Source organism: Mustela lutreola, chromosome 9 (genome assembly GCF_030435805.1).
Source record: "Mustela lutreola isolate mMusLut2 chromosome 9, mMusLut2.pri, whole genome shotgun sequence".
In the NCBI taxonomy this organism is placed as follows: Eukaryota; Metazoa; Chordata; class Mammalia; order Carnivora; family Mustelidae; genus Mustela; species Mustela lutreola.
The window spans coordinates 123,474,963-123,492,640 of NC_081298.1; the positions used below are offsets into that span (position 1 = coordinate 123,474,963).

General features: G+C 48.1%; 1 protein-coding gene across 3 annotated transcripts in view; it reads right to left on the minus strand.

Annotated features, from left to right (window-relative positions):
- Nucleotides 1–17,678, minus strand: part of PLB1 (phospholipase B1) — a 135,947-nt gene that overhangs the window by 48,134 nt on the left and 70,135 nt on the right. For all 3 annotated transcript variants that reach the window (XM_059188732.1, XM_059188733.1, XM_059188731.1), the window contains 8 exons: nt 16,665–16,723; nt 14,883–14,956; nt 13,316–13,359; nt 8,048–8,156; nt 5,318–5,369; nt 4,909–4,989; nt 2,022–2,087; nt 1,611–1,711 (listed from right to left, as the gene is read on the minus strand). In XM_059188732.1, coding sequence (XP_059044715.1) covers nt 1,611–1,711; nt 2,022–2,087; nt 4,909–4,989; nt 5,318–5,369; nt 8,048–8,156; nt 13,316–13,359; nt 14,883–14,956; nt 16,665–16,723 — 586 coding nt within the window. The remainder of the gene's footprint in view (nt 1–1,610; nt 1,712–2,021; nt 2,088–4,908; nt 4,990–5,317; nt 5,370–8,047; nt 8,157–13,315; nt 13,360–14,882; nt 14,957–16,664; nt 16,724–17,678) is intronic.

The window sequence follows — 17,678 nt, forward strand, 5'->3', positions numbered from 1 at the left end:
ATTTTATAGAGGAGAAAACTGAGGCTCCATGTGGTTAAGTACGTGCTCAAGGTCACATGGAGACTACGTGTGGGAGCCAGAACTTGAACTCTAGTCTGTCTGGTCTGAACCTGAGCTCTTAATCCCTCGTTAAACTGCTTCTGTCCAGTCTATCCCTCTGCTCTGGTTGGCCACCTTGCCCATCTGGGCTTTTGGTCTGGGGATGGGGCGGGGAGTGCACAGGGCGAGGCGATCAGAGTGTGCATGGCTCAGAAGAGACCTGTGCCTCCAAGGAAAGGACCACCACGGAGACAGAACAGTGGAGAGGCGGCAGGACAAGGTGACCCCGAATCTGCCTAACCTGGCAGTGAATGACTTAGCCATTACAGGGCTGAGAAGGGACTTGGCAGATGCCTTCTTCTGAACTGTTAGCTTTAATTGTCTGAAAGCCCTGCAGTGATGGGCAGCAAGAGACTTTTGGATAAGCTGTGCTGAGACGAATCCACTAAACCCCTGGGTGGCCCAGTGACTGGAGAAAGTGGGAGCCAGGGGATGAGTCAGCCGCTGACAATACAGCACGCCTGACACCGGCTGCCTTCATAGGCACGGGTCACGCGGCAGCCGTCCTCCCGCTCACGCTCACGGGGTCCTCAGGCCTTCCCCGGCTGTGGGGGAGACCTGTGAGGTCTGGGCCTCCAGCTGAGGTCTGGCACGCATCTTCAGGGGAGTAGCCAAGGTGCCGCTTCATTTGCAAGAGCAAATCTGGCCCTTGTGAATTATTCATTCACTCCCTCAGCAAACAGGCGCTCTGCTGTGTGAGCCGTGACTCATGTGGGGGGGTGGGGTGCAGGGCTGTGGGGAGAGGCACATGAATCATCACCACGTGCTGTGCTCAGGGCTGTTGTGGGGGCCTGTCAAGGGCTACAGGGCTGCGGAGGACACTGGGGTGGGGCACAGCCCGGGACCTGGGCTCAGGGTCCAGGGGAGGCCATGCAGGAAGGAATGCTGGCAGAAATGACCATGCTCAGGTTAGAAGGATGTCTTAACCCAGAAGGTCAAGGAGAGGTATCATGTCAGAGAGGGAGCTGCCTTTGGCTCTGGAGATGGGGGATGAAAAAGGCCTTTCCAGGACCTTCCCAGGGCCAGGGCTCTCTGTGCTCAGAAAAGAGTGTTCCCTGATTCTAATGTGACACCCTCTCCTCCAGCAAGTGGCCATAACCCCACAGTTGTGATTGCCCAGCCTAGGACACCCTCACCAGGGAGAGGTTCTCTCTGTCCTGGAAATGGGGCTCGATGAGGGGATGTTCTGCTTACACTGACTGGTGACCTGTGACCCGGCCCACACAGGCCCACTCCATTCCTCACGCTTTACTCTTCCCTCCCAGGAGAACTGAAGGGTGTCTTGAGCTCCCAGGACAGCCAGGAGGATGGTCGGGTGCTGACACAGATCCCGAGTTTAGCTGAGGTCTACACTGGGCTCACAAAAACCCATGAGGCTTCATCAGGTTAGAAAATGGGGTGGGCTTAGCCCTCCTCACACACCTGCCCTTGGACTTTCTAATGAATCAGAGTTGCTTTCTGCTGAGGATCCCCTGGTGCTTTAGGGAATGGGGGAGAAGCTTCCTTCTCACCTGAGGATAACCCTTGGGCAGTTGACCTTCATCTCCTGGTACAGCTCCCTCAGATTGATGATCTCCAGAACCTTCACCAGGTTCACAAATGCACGAGGAACCTGAGCAAAGGCAAGGCCAGTCCCCAGGAGAGTAGAGGCTGATGGCTCCAGTCCCTCATCTAGGTCTGGGCCAGCATCTCCTGCTGGATACCTCCCATGCCCCACCCACCTCCTTCATCCCTCCCCATCTCCCTCCCCCCTGCTTTTGACACCTATGTGTTCAGGCTTCTGGAATCAGGACAGTGGCACTGTCAGTGCTGGCTTCCAGGGAAAGGCGAGCAGGAAGTCAGAGCCCTTCCAGGCCATGTCTGAGGCCCAAGAAAGACCGTTGGTTGAGCTGCTCAGAGGCCACACAGTCCAACCTACACACCTCAGCATGGAGGATGTCCAGAGCTTTCCCGATGTTGTCCGTGAAGTTCTGAGGAGAATAGCGGGCCTGCGGGAAAAGGGGAGGTCTAACACCATCCACCACCTAATTTCTCTGTGGACCAGGCTCATTCATGTCTTGGGTCCCCTTCTTCTTGTATGTTAGCCAGAATGGGTGACATTGAAACATAAGGTTGGTCTAGGGGGCCCCCAGCCTTCAGACCAAACCCACCATCCTTAGGCTGGTCATGGCTGTGACCTCCCCAGAAACCTTGTTTTTTGCATAAAGTTATGGAAAGCTTTGGATCCACTTTGCATTAATTAGATGCAGGGACTTAGCTAAAGCATCTTACATCTCTGAGCCCCTCTAGAATAGGTGTTGGAGCACGGGACTTCTCAGATCTCCTGCGGTTTGAATGTTCTCTGGTCCCATGGCCCGAGCTCTTCTGCCTTCATGCCTCAAAGTGCCTGGGGACCTGCTGCCCCATCAGATCACTTAAAGACATGATCATAGGGGAAGGGGGTCCTGTGAATCCCCTCCCCCAAGAATAAACACATTTTATGTTATTTCTTCTAACCTCCATACTTGGTGATTTTTAATTTTTTTTTTTTAAGTGGAACCCTTTCTGTGGCTAAAATCTAACCAAGACCTTTTCCATCAAATGACTCAAAAGTGGAGCAGAGGCCACAGTCCAACTTCCTTACCTGCTTCACTGAGAGCAGTATGCCCACAGCGAGCCCATCACATCCCAGAAAAACCCTGGTGACTTTGAGGTTGTGACGGGTCTGGGGACCAGGGTTGCCCCTTGGGACAGAAGCTCCCCAGGCTCAGTAGGACTCCCCACCTCCCAATTTTGCTCTACTGAGTGTCATTTTCCAGCCCTAGTTGGAAGGTCTCCTGCTCCATTTACTCCCCTGACTCCCCAACCATCCTACAAAACACAAATTCCCATGGAAATTCTGACTTTGGGGCCACCATGTTGTCTTTTCTGTGTTATGGTGCATTTTCTCTACCTCCCTCCCAGACTGTGAGTTCCTTGAGGACAGAGCTGCAAGGCTCAGCACCTAGTACGGTGCCTGGCCTATAATACATGCCCAGGAAATGATACCAGACATTAAAGACATTCTGTTTATCAGAAAACACTATAAACAAAATTAAATGGAAATCGACAAACAGGCAGCATATTTGATAAAGGGTTAGTATACTTAATATGAGGGGTTTTTAGAGATCTGTAAGAGAACCATAAATACCTAAACAGAAAGTAGCAGTGGCCTTCATATAGAATTTATCAGGAGGAATTCAAATGAGTATGAAACAAAGGACATAAAGGCTTCTTCCTCCCTACTCATCAAATAAATGCAAAATTTGAAGATACGATTTTTTCATTTATTAGATTAGCAGCTATTAAAACAAATAACATACATTGACAGATGGAACGTGAGGAAGGAGGCATAATTGATGCCAACATTCTGGAAGCAGTTTGGCTATCTGTATCCAAGGCACTGAAAATGTGCAGCGTCCCCCCAGAGTGAGATAGAGAGAGAGATACGTGCTAAGTTAATATGGCAACATGGTAACAACTGTAAAAGCTAGGCGGTGGGTAGATGGGCACTTACTACATAATTCTCTGCATTTCTCAGTATGTTTGGAAATTTGATGAAACAGTAGGGGAAATGTACATACCTTCTTGTCTAAAAGTCTTACTACTCAGGGCATGTATCAGGAAACTATTAGGGGTGCCCATCGAGTTGGATGTTTCTCCTGGTGTTATTTATAACAGGCATAATTAGAAACAATATAAGCTAAATACACAGTAAATGGTGACAGTTAAGTAAAGTATGGCCAATATGGATTATTGACTAGTTATATGGTCATTAAGAATTATTTTATGGAAGACTACTGACATAGGATCATCTTCCCAATGGATCACTACTGGAAAAAAAAAAAAAAAAAGCAGATCACCAAACAATATCTCCAGAAGGAAGCTATTTTTAGCAAATAATAAAGTAACTTCTCCCTTTTCAGAGAAAAATGCCAGAGAGACATTTAACAAAATGTTAGCGATGGCATTTCTGGGTGTTGTAATTACAGAAAATAAGTTTTTTCTTTGTGCTTTGAAGAGATTCCAGTGTGCATTGCTTATAAAATTATAAAAAAAATTTAAAACCTATTATTTTTAAAGTCAGCTGAATTGCATGTAGAAGAGGTACAGGCACACCTAGCATAGGCAGAAAAGGTGGAGGTTACAAGAAGGCCAATTTGGGCTTGACACAAACACTACCAAAAAATTGGTACTTGCTTATAGTACTAATGAGAGCAAGTTAAAAAGCTGCCCATCTCTGGGAATATTCAACAGCTAGGTTCTCTGGAAGGCATTCCTGTGGCAGGTGGGAGAGCAGTCAACAGGATTTGTGGGGTTTGTCCAGCTCAGAGATTCTGGGGTTCCAGGAAGAAGCACCATACCCACAGGGCAGCAGCCTGGCTCTTGGGGTTCCCATCAGCTTGGAATGACTTGGCTCTGAACTATGCCTAAATGTTTGCATTAGGAAATCATTTTTTTTTTTCCCATTCAAAACAGAGACGGTAAGGCAGTTCGACGCTGGAAAAAGGAACTGACTTTAATGATCTATACAAAGATATGTCTGATTTTTCTAGATCCTTGGAACATTACCTTGGTTTCTAGAATGATATGATCAGGTTATAAAACCTAATCAAGATAAGTTTCATAACCAGTTCTATCGAGTCTTTGCCTAGAGGTGAATGCACTCTTGGTCTCAGGGTTAATTCCAGGTTATAAGCCCCAAGTGCCAGGCCTACAGCACTTGCGCTAGCCACCTGGTGTGGAAATCCCTCCCTGCGGGAGTCTTGAGTTAAGGGCCTAGAGGCTCACCGGGTCGTTGCAGAAATCACAGAGATCATTGCCTCCTATGAACACGGTTATTATCTTCCAATCCTCCTGAAAATTTATCTTCTGAAATGAACAGGAAACAAACAAGTAAGTGCCTTGCTCCAGAGCTGAGTAAAAAAGACAGAGTAGCAAACCCTGGCAGAGATGGGTCCTCACCTCCCGGAGGGTTTAATGGACATCACTATTTTCTATTCTGTGGTTTTGGGGTCCTGAGGTCATAGGTCACCAGTGGGAGGAGCTAGATCACTTGTGGTTTTTAAAGGTGGGTTCTCTGCACTTCCATGTGGTCCCTGACCCTGACCCTCTCTGTCTCCATGGATTTCTCCGGCTTACTCCCTCTTCCAGGGAATGCTAGCTCAAGCGGGCCTAGGAGACTGGGACTGTGAATTACCGTGTCATTCTTCATCAGGTCCACCAGCCTCCTGGCCTGAACAGGTAAATCCCTGTGGACACAGACAGACAGAAGTCAGGTAATGAGCAGAGACCATGAAGCTGAGGCAGGGAGGGTAGCAATCAAACAGGCAGCAGGAGAGTTGGACTGAAGGCCACCCTCCCATTCCAGAGCACCTTTTCCATCCAGCCTCCCCTGGAGGTGGAGGGTGGGAGAGGGGGGCATTATGACCTTGCTTCGGGACAGGCAAGGCACTCAACATGTGAGCGGGGGACTTAGCGGCATGTTTCTTTTCCAGGCCAGGCTCACTCAGGGCAGACAGAAGGCTGCATGTGCATTTCATGTCACACATGGCTTGATATTAGCCTGCCTATGTGGGTGCTGTGAGCTTTGCCTGCAGGGCACCCGCACCATCAAGGTCAAGTCAGACATACCCAGGTTTGACATTTAGTCACCTCCTGCTAACTGCGGGAATGTAACCTAAGTGTGCCGTCCCCAAAGACTGCAAAACATGGAGATAAAACCCTGTATCTTCAAGGATCCTGAGGAGCAGCACTTGAGACAAGCAAAGCAGCCTCATGGACTAAGACCCCCCCCCCCTTTAGAGCCAGGCTGGGCCCAGCCCCGACCAGCCGGGAGAGCTTGACAAAGTGCTTAACCTTGCAAACCCTTAGTTTGGTCCTGTGTAAGATGTGCATGGGAAGCACGCCTTCTCCACTCAGTTGTCGGATGCATTAAATAGAGAATTTAGAGCAGCACGTGGTAAGCCTCCATATTAGCAACGACCCACTGAATCCCGTCTCCTATCACCACCGCCATCCCCTGTCTCTGGCACCACCCCAGCAGGACACAGTGGTTGTCATGTCTTCACTATTAGCCCAGCTGGCCTGGTCTTCATCACAGGGGACTAGGCAGGTATCAGATCTCCTGGGCGGGGATCTCCTTGCGTCTTGGTTCCCTCATCACTGGAAGCCATCAGGATGCCTGCTCTGAGGACCAGAGCTGGAAGATTACTTGACCTCTCTGAGCCTCAATATCACCGTTAAGAAAACCTGGGTGTGTGACCTGCACAGAACATGGGGCTAGTAAACGTGAGGGTGTCTGCTAGGTTGGGCACAGCAGGTATATAAGATGGGTTATTACCAGACCTGGGCTAGGGCCTGCCAGGCACAAGGAATACAGGTCACGTGGTCGAGGTGACGCATTTGTTCAGGCCACTGTGCCTCTTTGTGCTACAGTTTCTTCATCTGTAATATGGGAGCAATCGTCACCAACCCCTTCCTATGACTCAGGAAGTGCTTGGACGGATGGATTACTTGCACAAAAGGGCCCCACGGCTTTGAGGAAAGCAGGAGAGAGATCCATGGTCATATGAATCATGAACTTTATGTTCTCCACCAAGGACTCCTTCTTGGACGCCTCCCTGACCTAATCAAGCTTACAAACATCTCTCTGGATACCACTAGTTGACATATGCTTGGAAAAAACCCCAAATTATGGTAATATTAATGCCAAAATTTTGGGGCAGTCAATTGGATAGCCTTTCACCCTTCTCCCACCAAAAGGAAGACGAAGCCACAGAATTTATTATGAAACGGATTAGGTTTTGGAAAAATTTCTGATTTGGATGACTCCCGTCCTGAATAAATGGGAGTTACTCAGGTGAACTGTAGATTCGGGATGGTGTTGAAAGCTGGTTAAATGATGTCAGGGAATCTGGGAACTAAACACAGAATCCCGAGGAACTACGTGGCAAAGAGGTTTGCGATTATTCTGGAAGAAAAATAGGATTAAGAAACAGAGAGGATCTTTCCATATTTTTTCTAGATTGGATGCAGTATTCGCTTTTGTCTGACCAGGTGGCAAATCCGAAAAAGCACCCTAGGCTTGGGGATCAGGGAGAGAAATGGAGGTGCAGGACCCAGGAAAGCTGGCCCTGCTCTCCGGTTCTCAGGAACCTGCCATTCAGGGTGCACGGACCACAATAATGGTCCCCTTGCTCCCCAACAGTTTCCCCAGGCAGGTCCCACAGCCCTGCTGCATCGTTACTAGCATGACTATGCTGACCCAGTGTGTGTGTGTGTGTGTGTGTGTGTGTGTGTGTGTGACTTATACCCCCCAGAACTTTCAGCTTCAACACGGCATCGAGGATCATAACCGCCCCATGGGACAGGTTCACCGCCAGCCCCATCTCGGAGGCTAAGGCTTCGGAGGCTGGGGCAGGGGCGGGACATGTGTGCCCGGACTCAGACGCTTGGCTTCCCTCTTGGGAGGGCTCTCTCAATGACCCAGCAAAGATGCAAAGAGTAGAGCCTGCAAAGACTGCCTGGAAAGCATGTCCCCCCGCCCACCCTGCCCTGGGAAGGGAAGGGCAGGACAGATGGAGCATTAACAGAGTCATAAAAACTGGAACTGGGAGTCTGAGAGTCGGCCCCCTCTTACCCAGCCATCTTCTGTGGACAGGAGTAATGTGCTCCAAGCATATGCCTGGCATCAGAGTAAACTGTGACTAGTTCCTGGGGTGGTATTGGGGGTGGGCTAATATGTTTCTATGTCCCACAGTGAGGGACACCCCCAGGAGAGCCATTCAGTCCAGTCTTTGACCCCCAGAACTCTCCTGTGGACCAAGGCCCTCTACCCTAGCCTTCAGCTCTACACCCCAATCTAGGCCAAGCCCCTGACTAGGTCCCCAGAGGATCTGTGTGGTCCCCCCCAAGCTCCCCTACTTACTCAGCTCGGTCTCCTGCCACAGCCTGATTTAGGAAGGCTCCAGGGCTGTTTTCTTTCCCGGTGCCAACAGAGAAGCCCCTCAGGGAAGGGTTGAATTCCCTGAGGATGTCTGGAAACACAAAGAAGAGACACATTTAGTAACTATCCTAAACCGTCTTCAGATTCCTTCGATAAATGCCGGTGCATGTCAGGGACAAGGGACCCTCACCCTTAGAGCCCTTAACCTTACTGTTCTCTCAACTTGGAAAGAAGGTGTCGAGTAGGCTGATGCTTAACCAGGGCTTAACAAATTCCTGCTGAATAAACGTGAGTCTGGCTTTGGTGCTCCTCTCATGCATTTTTCTTTTTGTTTTCTTCTTCTTTTTAAAAAATAAATATTGAATTTATTTATTTGGGAAAGAGAGAGAAACAGCGAGCAAGCGAACATGAGCAGGGAGAGAAGGAGAGGCAGGCTCCCCGCTGAGCAGAGAGCCTGATTCGGGGCTCGTTCCCAGGACCCCAAGATCATGACCTAAGCCAAAGGCAGTGGCTTTAACCCACTGAGCCACCCAGGCGCCCTTCTTTTTACTTTCTTGATGGTATCCTTTGAAGCTCAGAAGTATTTCATTTTGTCCAATCTGTTTTTAGTTTTGTCACTTGTCCTTTTGGTGTTATATCTAAGGAGGCTTTTTTAGCCCAAGGTCATGAAGATTTGCTTCTATATTTTCTTCTAAGGGTAACTTTAGCTCTTAAGCCTATGATCCATTTTGAGTTAAATTTGTATACGGTATGAGGTAGGAGTCCAACTTCATCTTTTGCATATGGCTGTATAATTATCCCAGCACCATTAATTGAAAAGACTATTCTTTCCTCATTAGTCTTGGTACTCATATTGAAAATAAGGTAACCATACGTATGAAGGTTTATTTATGGACTCTCGATTCTATTCCATTAATCTATACGGCTATCCTTACGCTAGTACCACACTGTCTTGATTATTGGAGTCTTATTAAGTTTTGAAATCGGGGACTGTAAGTCCACTGAATTTGTTCTTTTGCAACATTATCTTGCATATTCTGGGTCTCTTGCATTTTCACATGAATTTTAGGGTCAGCTTGTCAATTTCTGCAAAGAAGCCAGCTGAAATTTTGATAGGGATTATATTGGATCTGCAGATTAATTTGGGGGATGCTGCCATCTTATCAATATTAAATCTTATGATTCATGAACATAGGATGCCTTTCCATTTATTTAGGTCTGATTAAACTTCTTTCAGCAATTTTTTTTTAAAGATTTTATTTATTTATTTGACAGAGAGAGATCACAAGTAGGCAGAGCAGCAGGCAGAGACAGAGGGGAAGCAGGCTCCCTGCTGAGCAGAGAGCCCAATGCGGGGCTCGATCCCAGGACCCTGAGATCATGACCTGAGCCGAAGGCAGAGGCTTTAACCCACTGAGCCACCCAGGCGCCTCTCAGCAATGTTTTGAAATCTTAAAAGCATAAAAATGAACTTTGTCAAATTTATTCTTATGTATTTTTTGATGCTATTGTAAATGGAAGGTTATCTTTTAATTTCATTTTGAGGTTATTAATTGCTAGTGTACAGATATGCAAAAATTAATTTTTGAAATTTTGAAATTTTGAAATCTTGCTGAACTCATTTATTAGTTCTAATAATTTTTAATTATTAGTTCTAATAATTTTAATATTATTTCTAATAATATTTAGAAATATTAGTTCTAATAATTAATTCCTTCAGATCCTATATATAAGGTTGTGTCACCTGCAAATACATATAACTTTACTCCATTTCTAATCTTGATGCTTTTTCTTGCATTTTCTTAACTTTCCTGACTAGAACCTCCAGCTTAATGTTGAATAAAAGTGTCAAGAGTATACATCTTGATCTCATGAGGAAAGCATCTTGCCTTTCCTCATTAAGTATGATGTTAACCGTGGGCTTTTGTAGATACCCGTTATCAGATTGAGAAAATTTTCTTCTATTTTTAGTATGTAGAATATTTTTTATCATGGATATTAGTTTTTGTAAAATACTTTTTCTTATCTGTCAAAATAATCATGTAGTTTTTGTCCTTTATGCTCTCGATATAATGTATTATATTAATTGATTTTTTATTTGCAACTAAACTTGCATTCCCATATAATCATGGGGTGTAATCCTTTTTATATGTTGTTGTACTTTGCTTGCTATATTTTGTTGCGGATTTCTGCACATACATCCAAAAGGGATATTGGTCTGTAGTTTTCTTTCCCTGTAATATCTTGGTCTTATTTTTGTTATTAAGATAATAATGTTAATAAGATAATATATTAAGATAAAAAATACTTACGAGGGGTGCCTGGGTGGCTCAGTGGGTTAAGCCGCTGCCTTCGGCTCAGGTCATGATCTCAGGGTCCTGGGATCAAGCCCCACATCGGGCTCTCTGCTCAGCAGGGAACCTACTTCTCCCTCTCTCTCTACCTGCCTCTCTGCCTACTTGTGATCTCTCCCTCTCTGTCAAATAAATAAAATCTTTAAAAAGAATACTTAGGAATATGTAATATCTTTGTCTTATTCTTGTTATTAAGATAATATAATTTTTATTATTAAGATAATAGTATCTTTGTCTTATTTTATTATTCTCATAGAATGAATTGGGCAGTATTCCTTCCCTTTACATTTTTGGGAGGAGTTTGTGAAGAATTGATGTAAAATTTTTCTTTCAGTGTTTGATAGAATTCAGTAGTGAAACCAAAAAAGCCTGGGCTTTCTTTGGTGGGCAATTTCAAAATTCAATCACTTTGTTATGTATCTATTCAGATGTTCTATTTTTGTCTTGAGTCGGTTTCAGTCATTTGTGTCTTTCTAGGAATTTTACCATTTTCTCTGAGTTATCTCATTTATGGACATACAATTATTCAAAACACTCTCATAATCCTTTTTATTTCCACAGTAATGCCTCCTCTTCTGTTCCCAATTCTGAGGCTCTCCCCCTCTCACCCCCCTTGATCAGTCTGGTTAAAGACTTGTCATTTGAGTGCATGATCCGTTCAATCTCATGCACTCTGATGTCTTTACCACACTGGATCTGCACTTGACTGTCACTTTTCCATCTCCCCAGCTTGGCTGAGAACTCCTGAGAGCAGGCTCCATATACACCCCAGACTCTCACATACGCTCAGCAAAGGCCTGTGGACTGAATGAAGGATGACGCAAAGCTGACGAAGCGTGGGAGGTGTGCTACGAGTCACGGGGTTACTGAGAAAGGATTCCAGGCCCGAACTCTACTCTCTCAGCTCCAATACGGGGCATTTTGCCCCGGTCTCGCAATCAGCTAGGATATGGGAAAGGAATGGGCAAGGCACCAGCCATCTAGGCATCAGGCCAGGTGGCAGAGTCTTCTCTAGGACCAAGTTCTGCAATAGGACCTACACAACACAGAGGCATTGGACTCCTTCCTTGTGGCTTTGGGGACATTGTGCCCAATGGATAGAAATTACTCTGATTTCTACTCAGTAGAAGGAAGAGCTGTGAAGTCACTAAAGCCATCTGGAAATAGAAAGGGTTGTCCTTGGTTTCCGGTTACTGGAGGAAACCAGCACAGGCCAGCTAGCTACCTACCAGGAAAACCATAAAATGGCACTCCGCATTGTTTAGACTGAGAACTTGCTGGTTTATGTGGTTATCTATGCCAAAAATGTTCCATTACCTTTCTTTTCTTGATGAATTCTAGTTCTTAAAACCGCTTTCCAGAAGGCAGCTTTAACCGCCTTCCTATTTATTTCCCCTTAAACATGTACGTAGCTCTAATTGTTGGTACACTGGCCTGTCTTTAGGGAGACGCACCCCAAAGAAAATGTGATGATGGCATGAGGGCGGGGACCTTGGTTCATGCTCCTACTTCCCAAGCAGCCAGAACTGGAGTCTTTGTTGGATGAAATTGAAGAGGGAGTCAAACTGAGCTTCTATTCTGACCCTAAATTCTCGGAATTTTTCTAACCCATTTTCATGCAGTTATCTCTGTGGGGATTATCCGGCTCCTACAGTCAAACTGTCCTCAAAGCTCTAGGAAGGAAGAATCTGAACAGGCAATGATCCATCGCTGGGCCAAGTGCATGGGGGGGGGGGGGTCCACCTGGGGGATGGGGTGAGGACTGTCTCAGTCCTTCTTGAATCACTGTAGCGAAAGGTCTTGAGCCATTAGCCATTTCTAGTTATTTTCTCCACGATAATAGAGTGGGAATAAAGTGGTGGGATATTGTGTAGGATATTAGAGTGGGAACTGGTGGGCCCATGCTGGGCCAGCTCCTGCCCAGTCGATCACAGTCACAAATGCAGCCCAGACTACTTCCCCTTGCAAGAGCAAAACCAATAACACTACATGAGGCTCTATCAGTCCCCCCAGCCATGTGGAGATTAAGCCATATCTACCATCAAAGTCTCAGAGCCTTACCCACCTCAGATAACTTCTCAGTTACATTACATACTGAGATATATTCCAGACTCTCACATATTGCAAAGGGATAATTACAAGAAAAGTCAATGAGATCGGGACCAGTTAAGTTTCTTAGGCAAGATTTTTAGGTAGAATGTGTGAAGGGAAAGTAATGTAACGAGAACATTTCGTGCATGTATGCTTTAGGAACACACACTGTGATGTGTGTGCGCTAAGGAGAAGAAAAGGACGCCTAAGAAGACCATTCAGAGAATGTGGCTCAAGGCTTAAAAAAAAAATCATTCCTAGCAGGCCATCGCTGAAGTGACTTAAGGGAAACTTTTGGGCCCCAAACCCCAGTGTGTTTGCATAGCCTGCACAAGGTCGCTTCAGCCCTCACGGCGGCAATAGAGGCGTTTCCGAGAGTCACACTCAGGAATTCAGCATCTTTGCATGCAGTGGTGCTTGATGCTGCCCCGACCCAGGTCAACGCCTCCCACAAAGGTGCTCTGCTCAGAATGACAGGCAAAGCGGGTGCCCTTTCCGGCTTTCTAGACTCATTTCCTAATAATGGCTTGTACTAAGATTTGGCCTGAACTCTCTTCTCCTCTCTGACTCTCTTCCTTCCTCGGACGAATAGTATTTCTTCCAAAACACATCTCTCCGAGGCTTTCCCGAGCTCACCAAGCAGAGCAGGGCCCCCCTGCCTCGGGGACGCAGCGCCCCCTGGCGAACGCCGCAGAGTGGCACCGCCCGGCTCCCTGCCGATCCCACGGCCGCCACCAGGAGGCGCTGCAGAGCCGCGCGGGCGAGCCCGCCTGCCAGCCCCCAGCCCCGGGCAGCGCGTACTCACTTGGCAGGGTGGTGACGCTGTTGAGGTTGTGATCGCCTCCGCCACTGTGGTGGGGGGAACAGAAAAGAAAAGGGAGTCTGAGAATGCCGGCGACGCCAGAACAGCTCAGACGCTGCCAAGACAGGCCTTTCTCCTTCTGGGAGACACCCGGGGGCTTGGGCTTGTCGTTTCCTTATTATTGCAGTGGAAAACCAAACCAGGACACAGCAACTCCTCTGCCTTGTCCCCACAAACCGGAACATCCAGCCAAGGAATGGATTTATAGGCACGACAGACTTTGTGTTGGTTTTTAACTCTGAGTGTTGACATTGGGGTCTGGGAACCAAGTGGGCCTCTTCACCCTCTTTTTAAAGGCAAAGCGACCCTTCCCTGGATGCCGAGCCCAGTCGTGCCCCACCAGCCACGGCCGCTCGGCTTGGCTATTACCACCGACAACAGAGTGGAGAGGTTTGCCCTCTCATCCTCTCTTTCTATTTGGCTTAGGAAAACCTGCTGTAAAAGGGTGTCTTCTAGGGTGCAACCCATCTTCCAAGCTGCTTCTAAAATTCCAAGGAAATCAGAGTTGGATGGGTTTCTAGGCATGAAAATATGGAACATTCCAAAGTGTATTGGATTCCCTGCTTTTCCATATCCCCTCTTTCTCTGCCAAGTATGTCTGGGAACATTTAAAAGGGTCTCAACATGTTTGGGGTTTATTTCTGTGCAGCGTCACAAGGGAGGATGCCAGGGATTCAACACTCTGGTTCAGTCTGGGGCCAGAGATGCCCGATTCCAGGCTGAGGAAACAGCAAACCTGCCCTCTCACGCTTGGCAGGAGCCGGGTGTTCAAAGCATGAGTCCAGCTCCCTGCAGCCAGTGGCAGCCTGGATTTGATTACAGCCAAAGCAGGAGAAGCCGGCATGAGGCAGTCACGATGGGGGAATGTGCCAGATTAGGGGTCAGGAACCATCTGCTCTACTTTCTGTTCTTTTGTCATCTGGCTGTGTGACCGCAGACAGGTTACTTGCCCTCTCTGAGCCTTGCTTTCTCATCTGGAAAATGAAGCCCCTTTAATAATGATGCCTGCTACCATTTCGATCTACTTTGTGTCAGGCACCATGCTGGAGGCTTAAACTCTAACCCTCATGATAGTGCTCAGGCAGTATTAGCATCCTAGCACTGACAGTAAGGAGACAAGCTCAGAGACGTTAAGTAACTTGCCCAGGGTTGCACAGAGCTGGGCAGCTAGGATTCAGGCACAACTCTAGTTTCAAAGGCCACTGCCCCTTCTGAGCTTATGCCCCAGAGGGAGAAATGAAAGCTAGGGAAGATTTTCAAGCCAAACATTTGTGCAGTTTCTCCCCCAAACTCCTCCTGCTCAGGTCTCAGTTCCTGTCCTGGGAAATGTAGTGGTTTGGGGAAGCTTTGCTTTCCTTCCTCCAAGTAAAGCAGAAGTGTCTCATTGAAAATCACTCATCAGGTGGTTCATGTGCCTGCTAGAAGAATGGTTTTTTGGGATGCTCTGGGGTCCTCCCTCCCCCTGCTGCACTGAAAGGGTCATTCAGGGTCTTACCACATTCTTACTCACCTCCAGGACAGGCCTCGGTACTGAGTCAAGACATCTAAGATGTCCCCAGGCTTGGATCCGGCCCCATTACCTGCCTGACAGGGAACATGGAAGGGTGAGTTTCCTTGCCTGCTGGCCAGAAACTCCCCGATTCTGGGTCTGGCTGGGAACGCCTGGGCACCCCCTAGAGTCCAGAGTCGAGACAGGCCCCAGTCCTGATGTGCTTCCTGCTTCACACGAGTGAGTGAGAGCTCCCGCTGGAAATCCTGGCGCCTACCACAGCGTGGCCTCACCCTAAGAAACCCTGCCCAGACCCAGATCAGGTGCACCAGGCTAGCAGAACTGCTCTGGAAATTAGACAGCGGTATCCGTTTTTCCAAAGGACACATTTCAGGGTCCCATTTGCCTCATTCTTCAAAGTTGTGAAACAAAAGCCCATCACAGTCCTTTTATATCAATATCGCTCATGTACACACAATTTAAAAAATAGAAGAAAATAAAATGTCATATCCCTACCCTTCAGTTGGAGAGAGAGCCTGGTTTTTTAAAACCTCAACCTGGACACACTCTGCAGGTGCATGACCCTGGCCTAAAGTGTGTTACTTCTAAGCAGGGCCATGGCAAAGGTCATGCTGAAGACTGGTCTCTCGGACAGCATGGGGAGAGGCTGGCCTCCATGAGAGAGGACCTCCCCCAGCCCATCGGGGGGACCGCTGCCCTCTGGGGCCCCATTCCTCTGCCACGTGCCATGTATGTTACCCTCCAAATGGTGCCTCCCAGGAAGTCCTGAAGAACTGTGCCGGATTCTTGATGAGTCATTATCCCGAGAGAACTTGGAGGGGACCAGGGGTTGGAGAGTAGCAATACCAGGTCATGCCCAGCAGGAAGTGGTTGGGATAAGCCATGCTAAGGACCAGCCTGCCTGTCCTTCCAGAAAGTTAGGAGCAGCAGGGGGTTTCGGGTGAAGAGTCGTTGAGGGGTCATGGGGACACAGCTGCAGTACAGGGAGAGGATCCGGACTTGGAGTCGGGCTGGTGCGAGCCCAGCCTCTGGGAGCTACGCGGCCGTGGGCACTCGCTTCACCTGCCTTATGTGTTAAGTTTAATCGCATTTCACAGGACTGTGTGGGTGAGGCGAAATGAGACAGGTCAAAGGCTGAACGGCCACAGATCTGAACAGTGCCTGCTGGCCTTTCTGGAAGATTCCGCTGGAGGCCCTGAACTCTACTGACCCAGAGAGTAGCGGCTGGAAACGTCTGTAATGAATCACTACTGAGCAGAAGCGCGTGTCTGGGAGCCTCTGGGACCCTCCACCCTGTCTCTCTAGGGCCTGATTTTGCTTTTCCTGGATAGCACTTTGCACGCCTGAAGGGTCACCATGGAGTGGCTGCAGGAGTGAGCAGGGACCATTTTCCCACTCTCTCTCCCACTCCCCCGCCCCACCAGCACCTGCTCCTGTGTCCTCCTCTCTTCTCCCTCCTTTAACTTCCTCTGGGACAAGTGCCAGTGCTTTGAAGGAGCCTCGCACCACAGGGGAGACCTAGTCCGATCTGCCCACCCCTGCCAGGCTGTGAGATCTGTCCCAGCTGCTCCCTCTGAGGTCCCCTCACTTCCTGCTCGCTCCGTCATTCCAGCGTTGGGAGAGGAATACGAGGTTAGGCTGGACGTGGGGGAATGTGGGGCCAGGAATGCTGGGTCCAGGGCAGGTGGGCTGGAGAAGGGCTGGAGATGGCCGCAGTGGAGAGTTCCTCTCTCCGGGATCTCCTAGAAGTCAAGACCGCCTTCCACAGTGGGGGTAACTCACCGTGAGAGAGTCACCCAGGGCGCCTATGACCTTGATGTCAGCCGGCTTCAGCCTATGAACTGAGAACACACACCCATGAATGGCAGAGAGAAAATGCATGAATGAAAATGAATGAAGACCTTCCTGGGAGACTGAGAGAAAGTCCAATTGTAATAGCAACTCAGTTGGACAGAGAGTCTAAGAGCCCATCCTTGTCATAAGGTTCCACGGTAGCAGCTGCAGGGTCCACCTGCCCTCTCCTCCTGAGGATGCCCTCGGAGGCTCGGGAGCTGGACGGCGGACCCATCTTTGGGCTGGTGGGGGGGGAGGCGGGGCATGGTGTCCGGGGCCTTTGGTGAGAGCTGATGCCACCAGGTGAGCAGATCCCGTTGGGGCCTGAAGCCACCCCTGGCCACTCGGTCTGAGGATGAGGAAGGAATTGTGGCAGAGATGCAACCAACCCTTCATCTATTCTGGGATCTACTGATAATTGGGATCAAATTTTATATCATCCATATATTGATGAACAGAATCAGCTCGGCTTTTCTAAAGTGAAAAGGAACACGCTTTTATACCAGTGACTGATTTAAAAAAAAAAAAAAAACAAGGTGAAGTTCATATAACATAAAATTAACCATTTTAAAATCAATGATTCAGGGGTGGTTAGCCCACCTGCAATGGGTGTATGACCATGACCTCTGTCTGGTTCCAAAACACTTTTCTTTCACCCCAAAGGAGACCTGTACTTATTAAGCCCTCACTCTCCACGCCCCTGAGAACCATGAATCGGTGCTCTGTGGATTTTCCTATTCTGGGTATTTCATATAAATGGAATTTTACACCATCTGACCCCTCTCGTCCTGCCTTCTTCCCCTTTCTATAATGATTTTGAGGTCCATCCGTGTTAGAGCACAAGCCAGGATTTCATTCCTTTTTTTGGCTGAATAATATCCTATTGTATAGCTATAACCACATTTTGTTTATCCATTCACCTGCTGATGGACATTTGGGTCGTTCCCATCTTTTGGGTCTTGT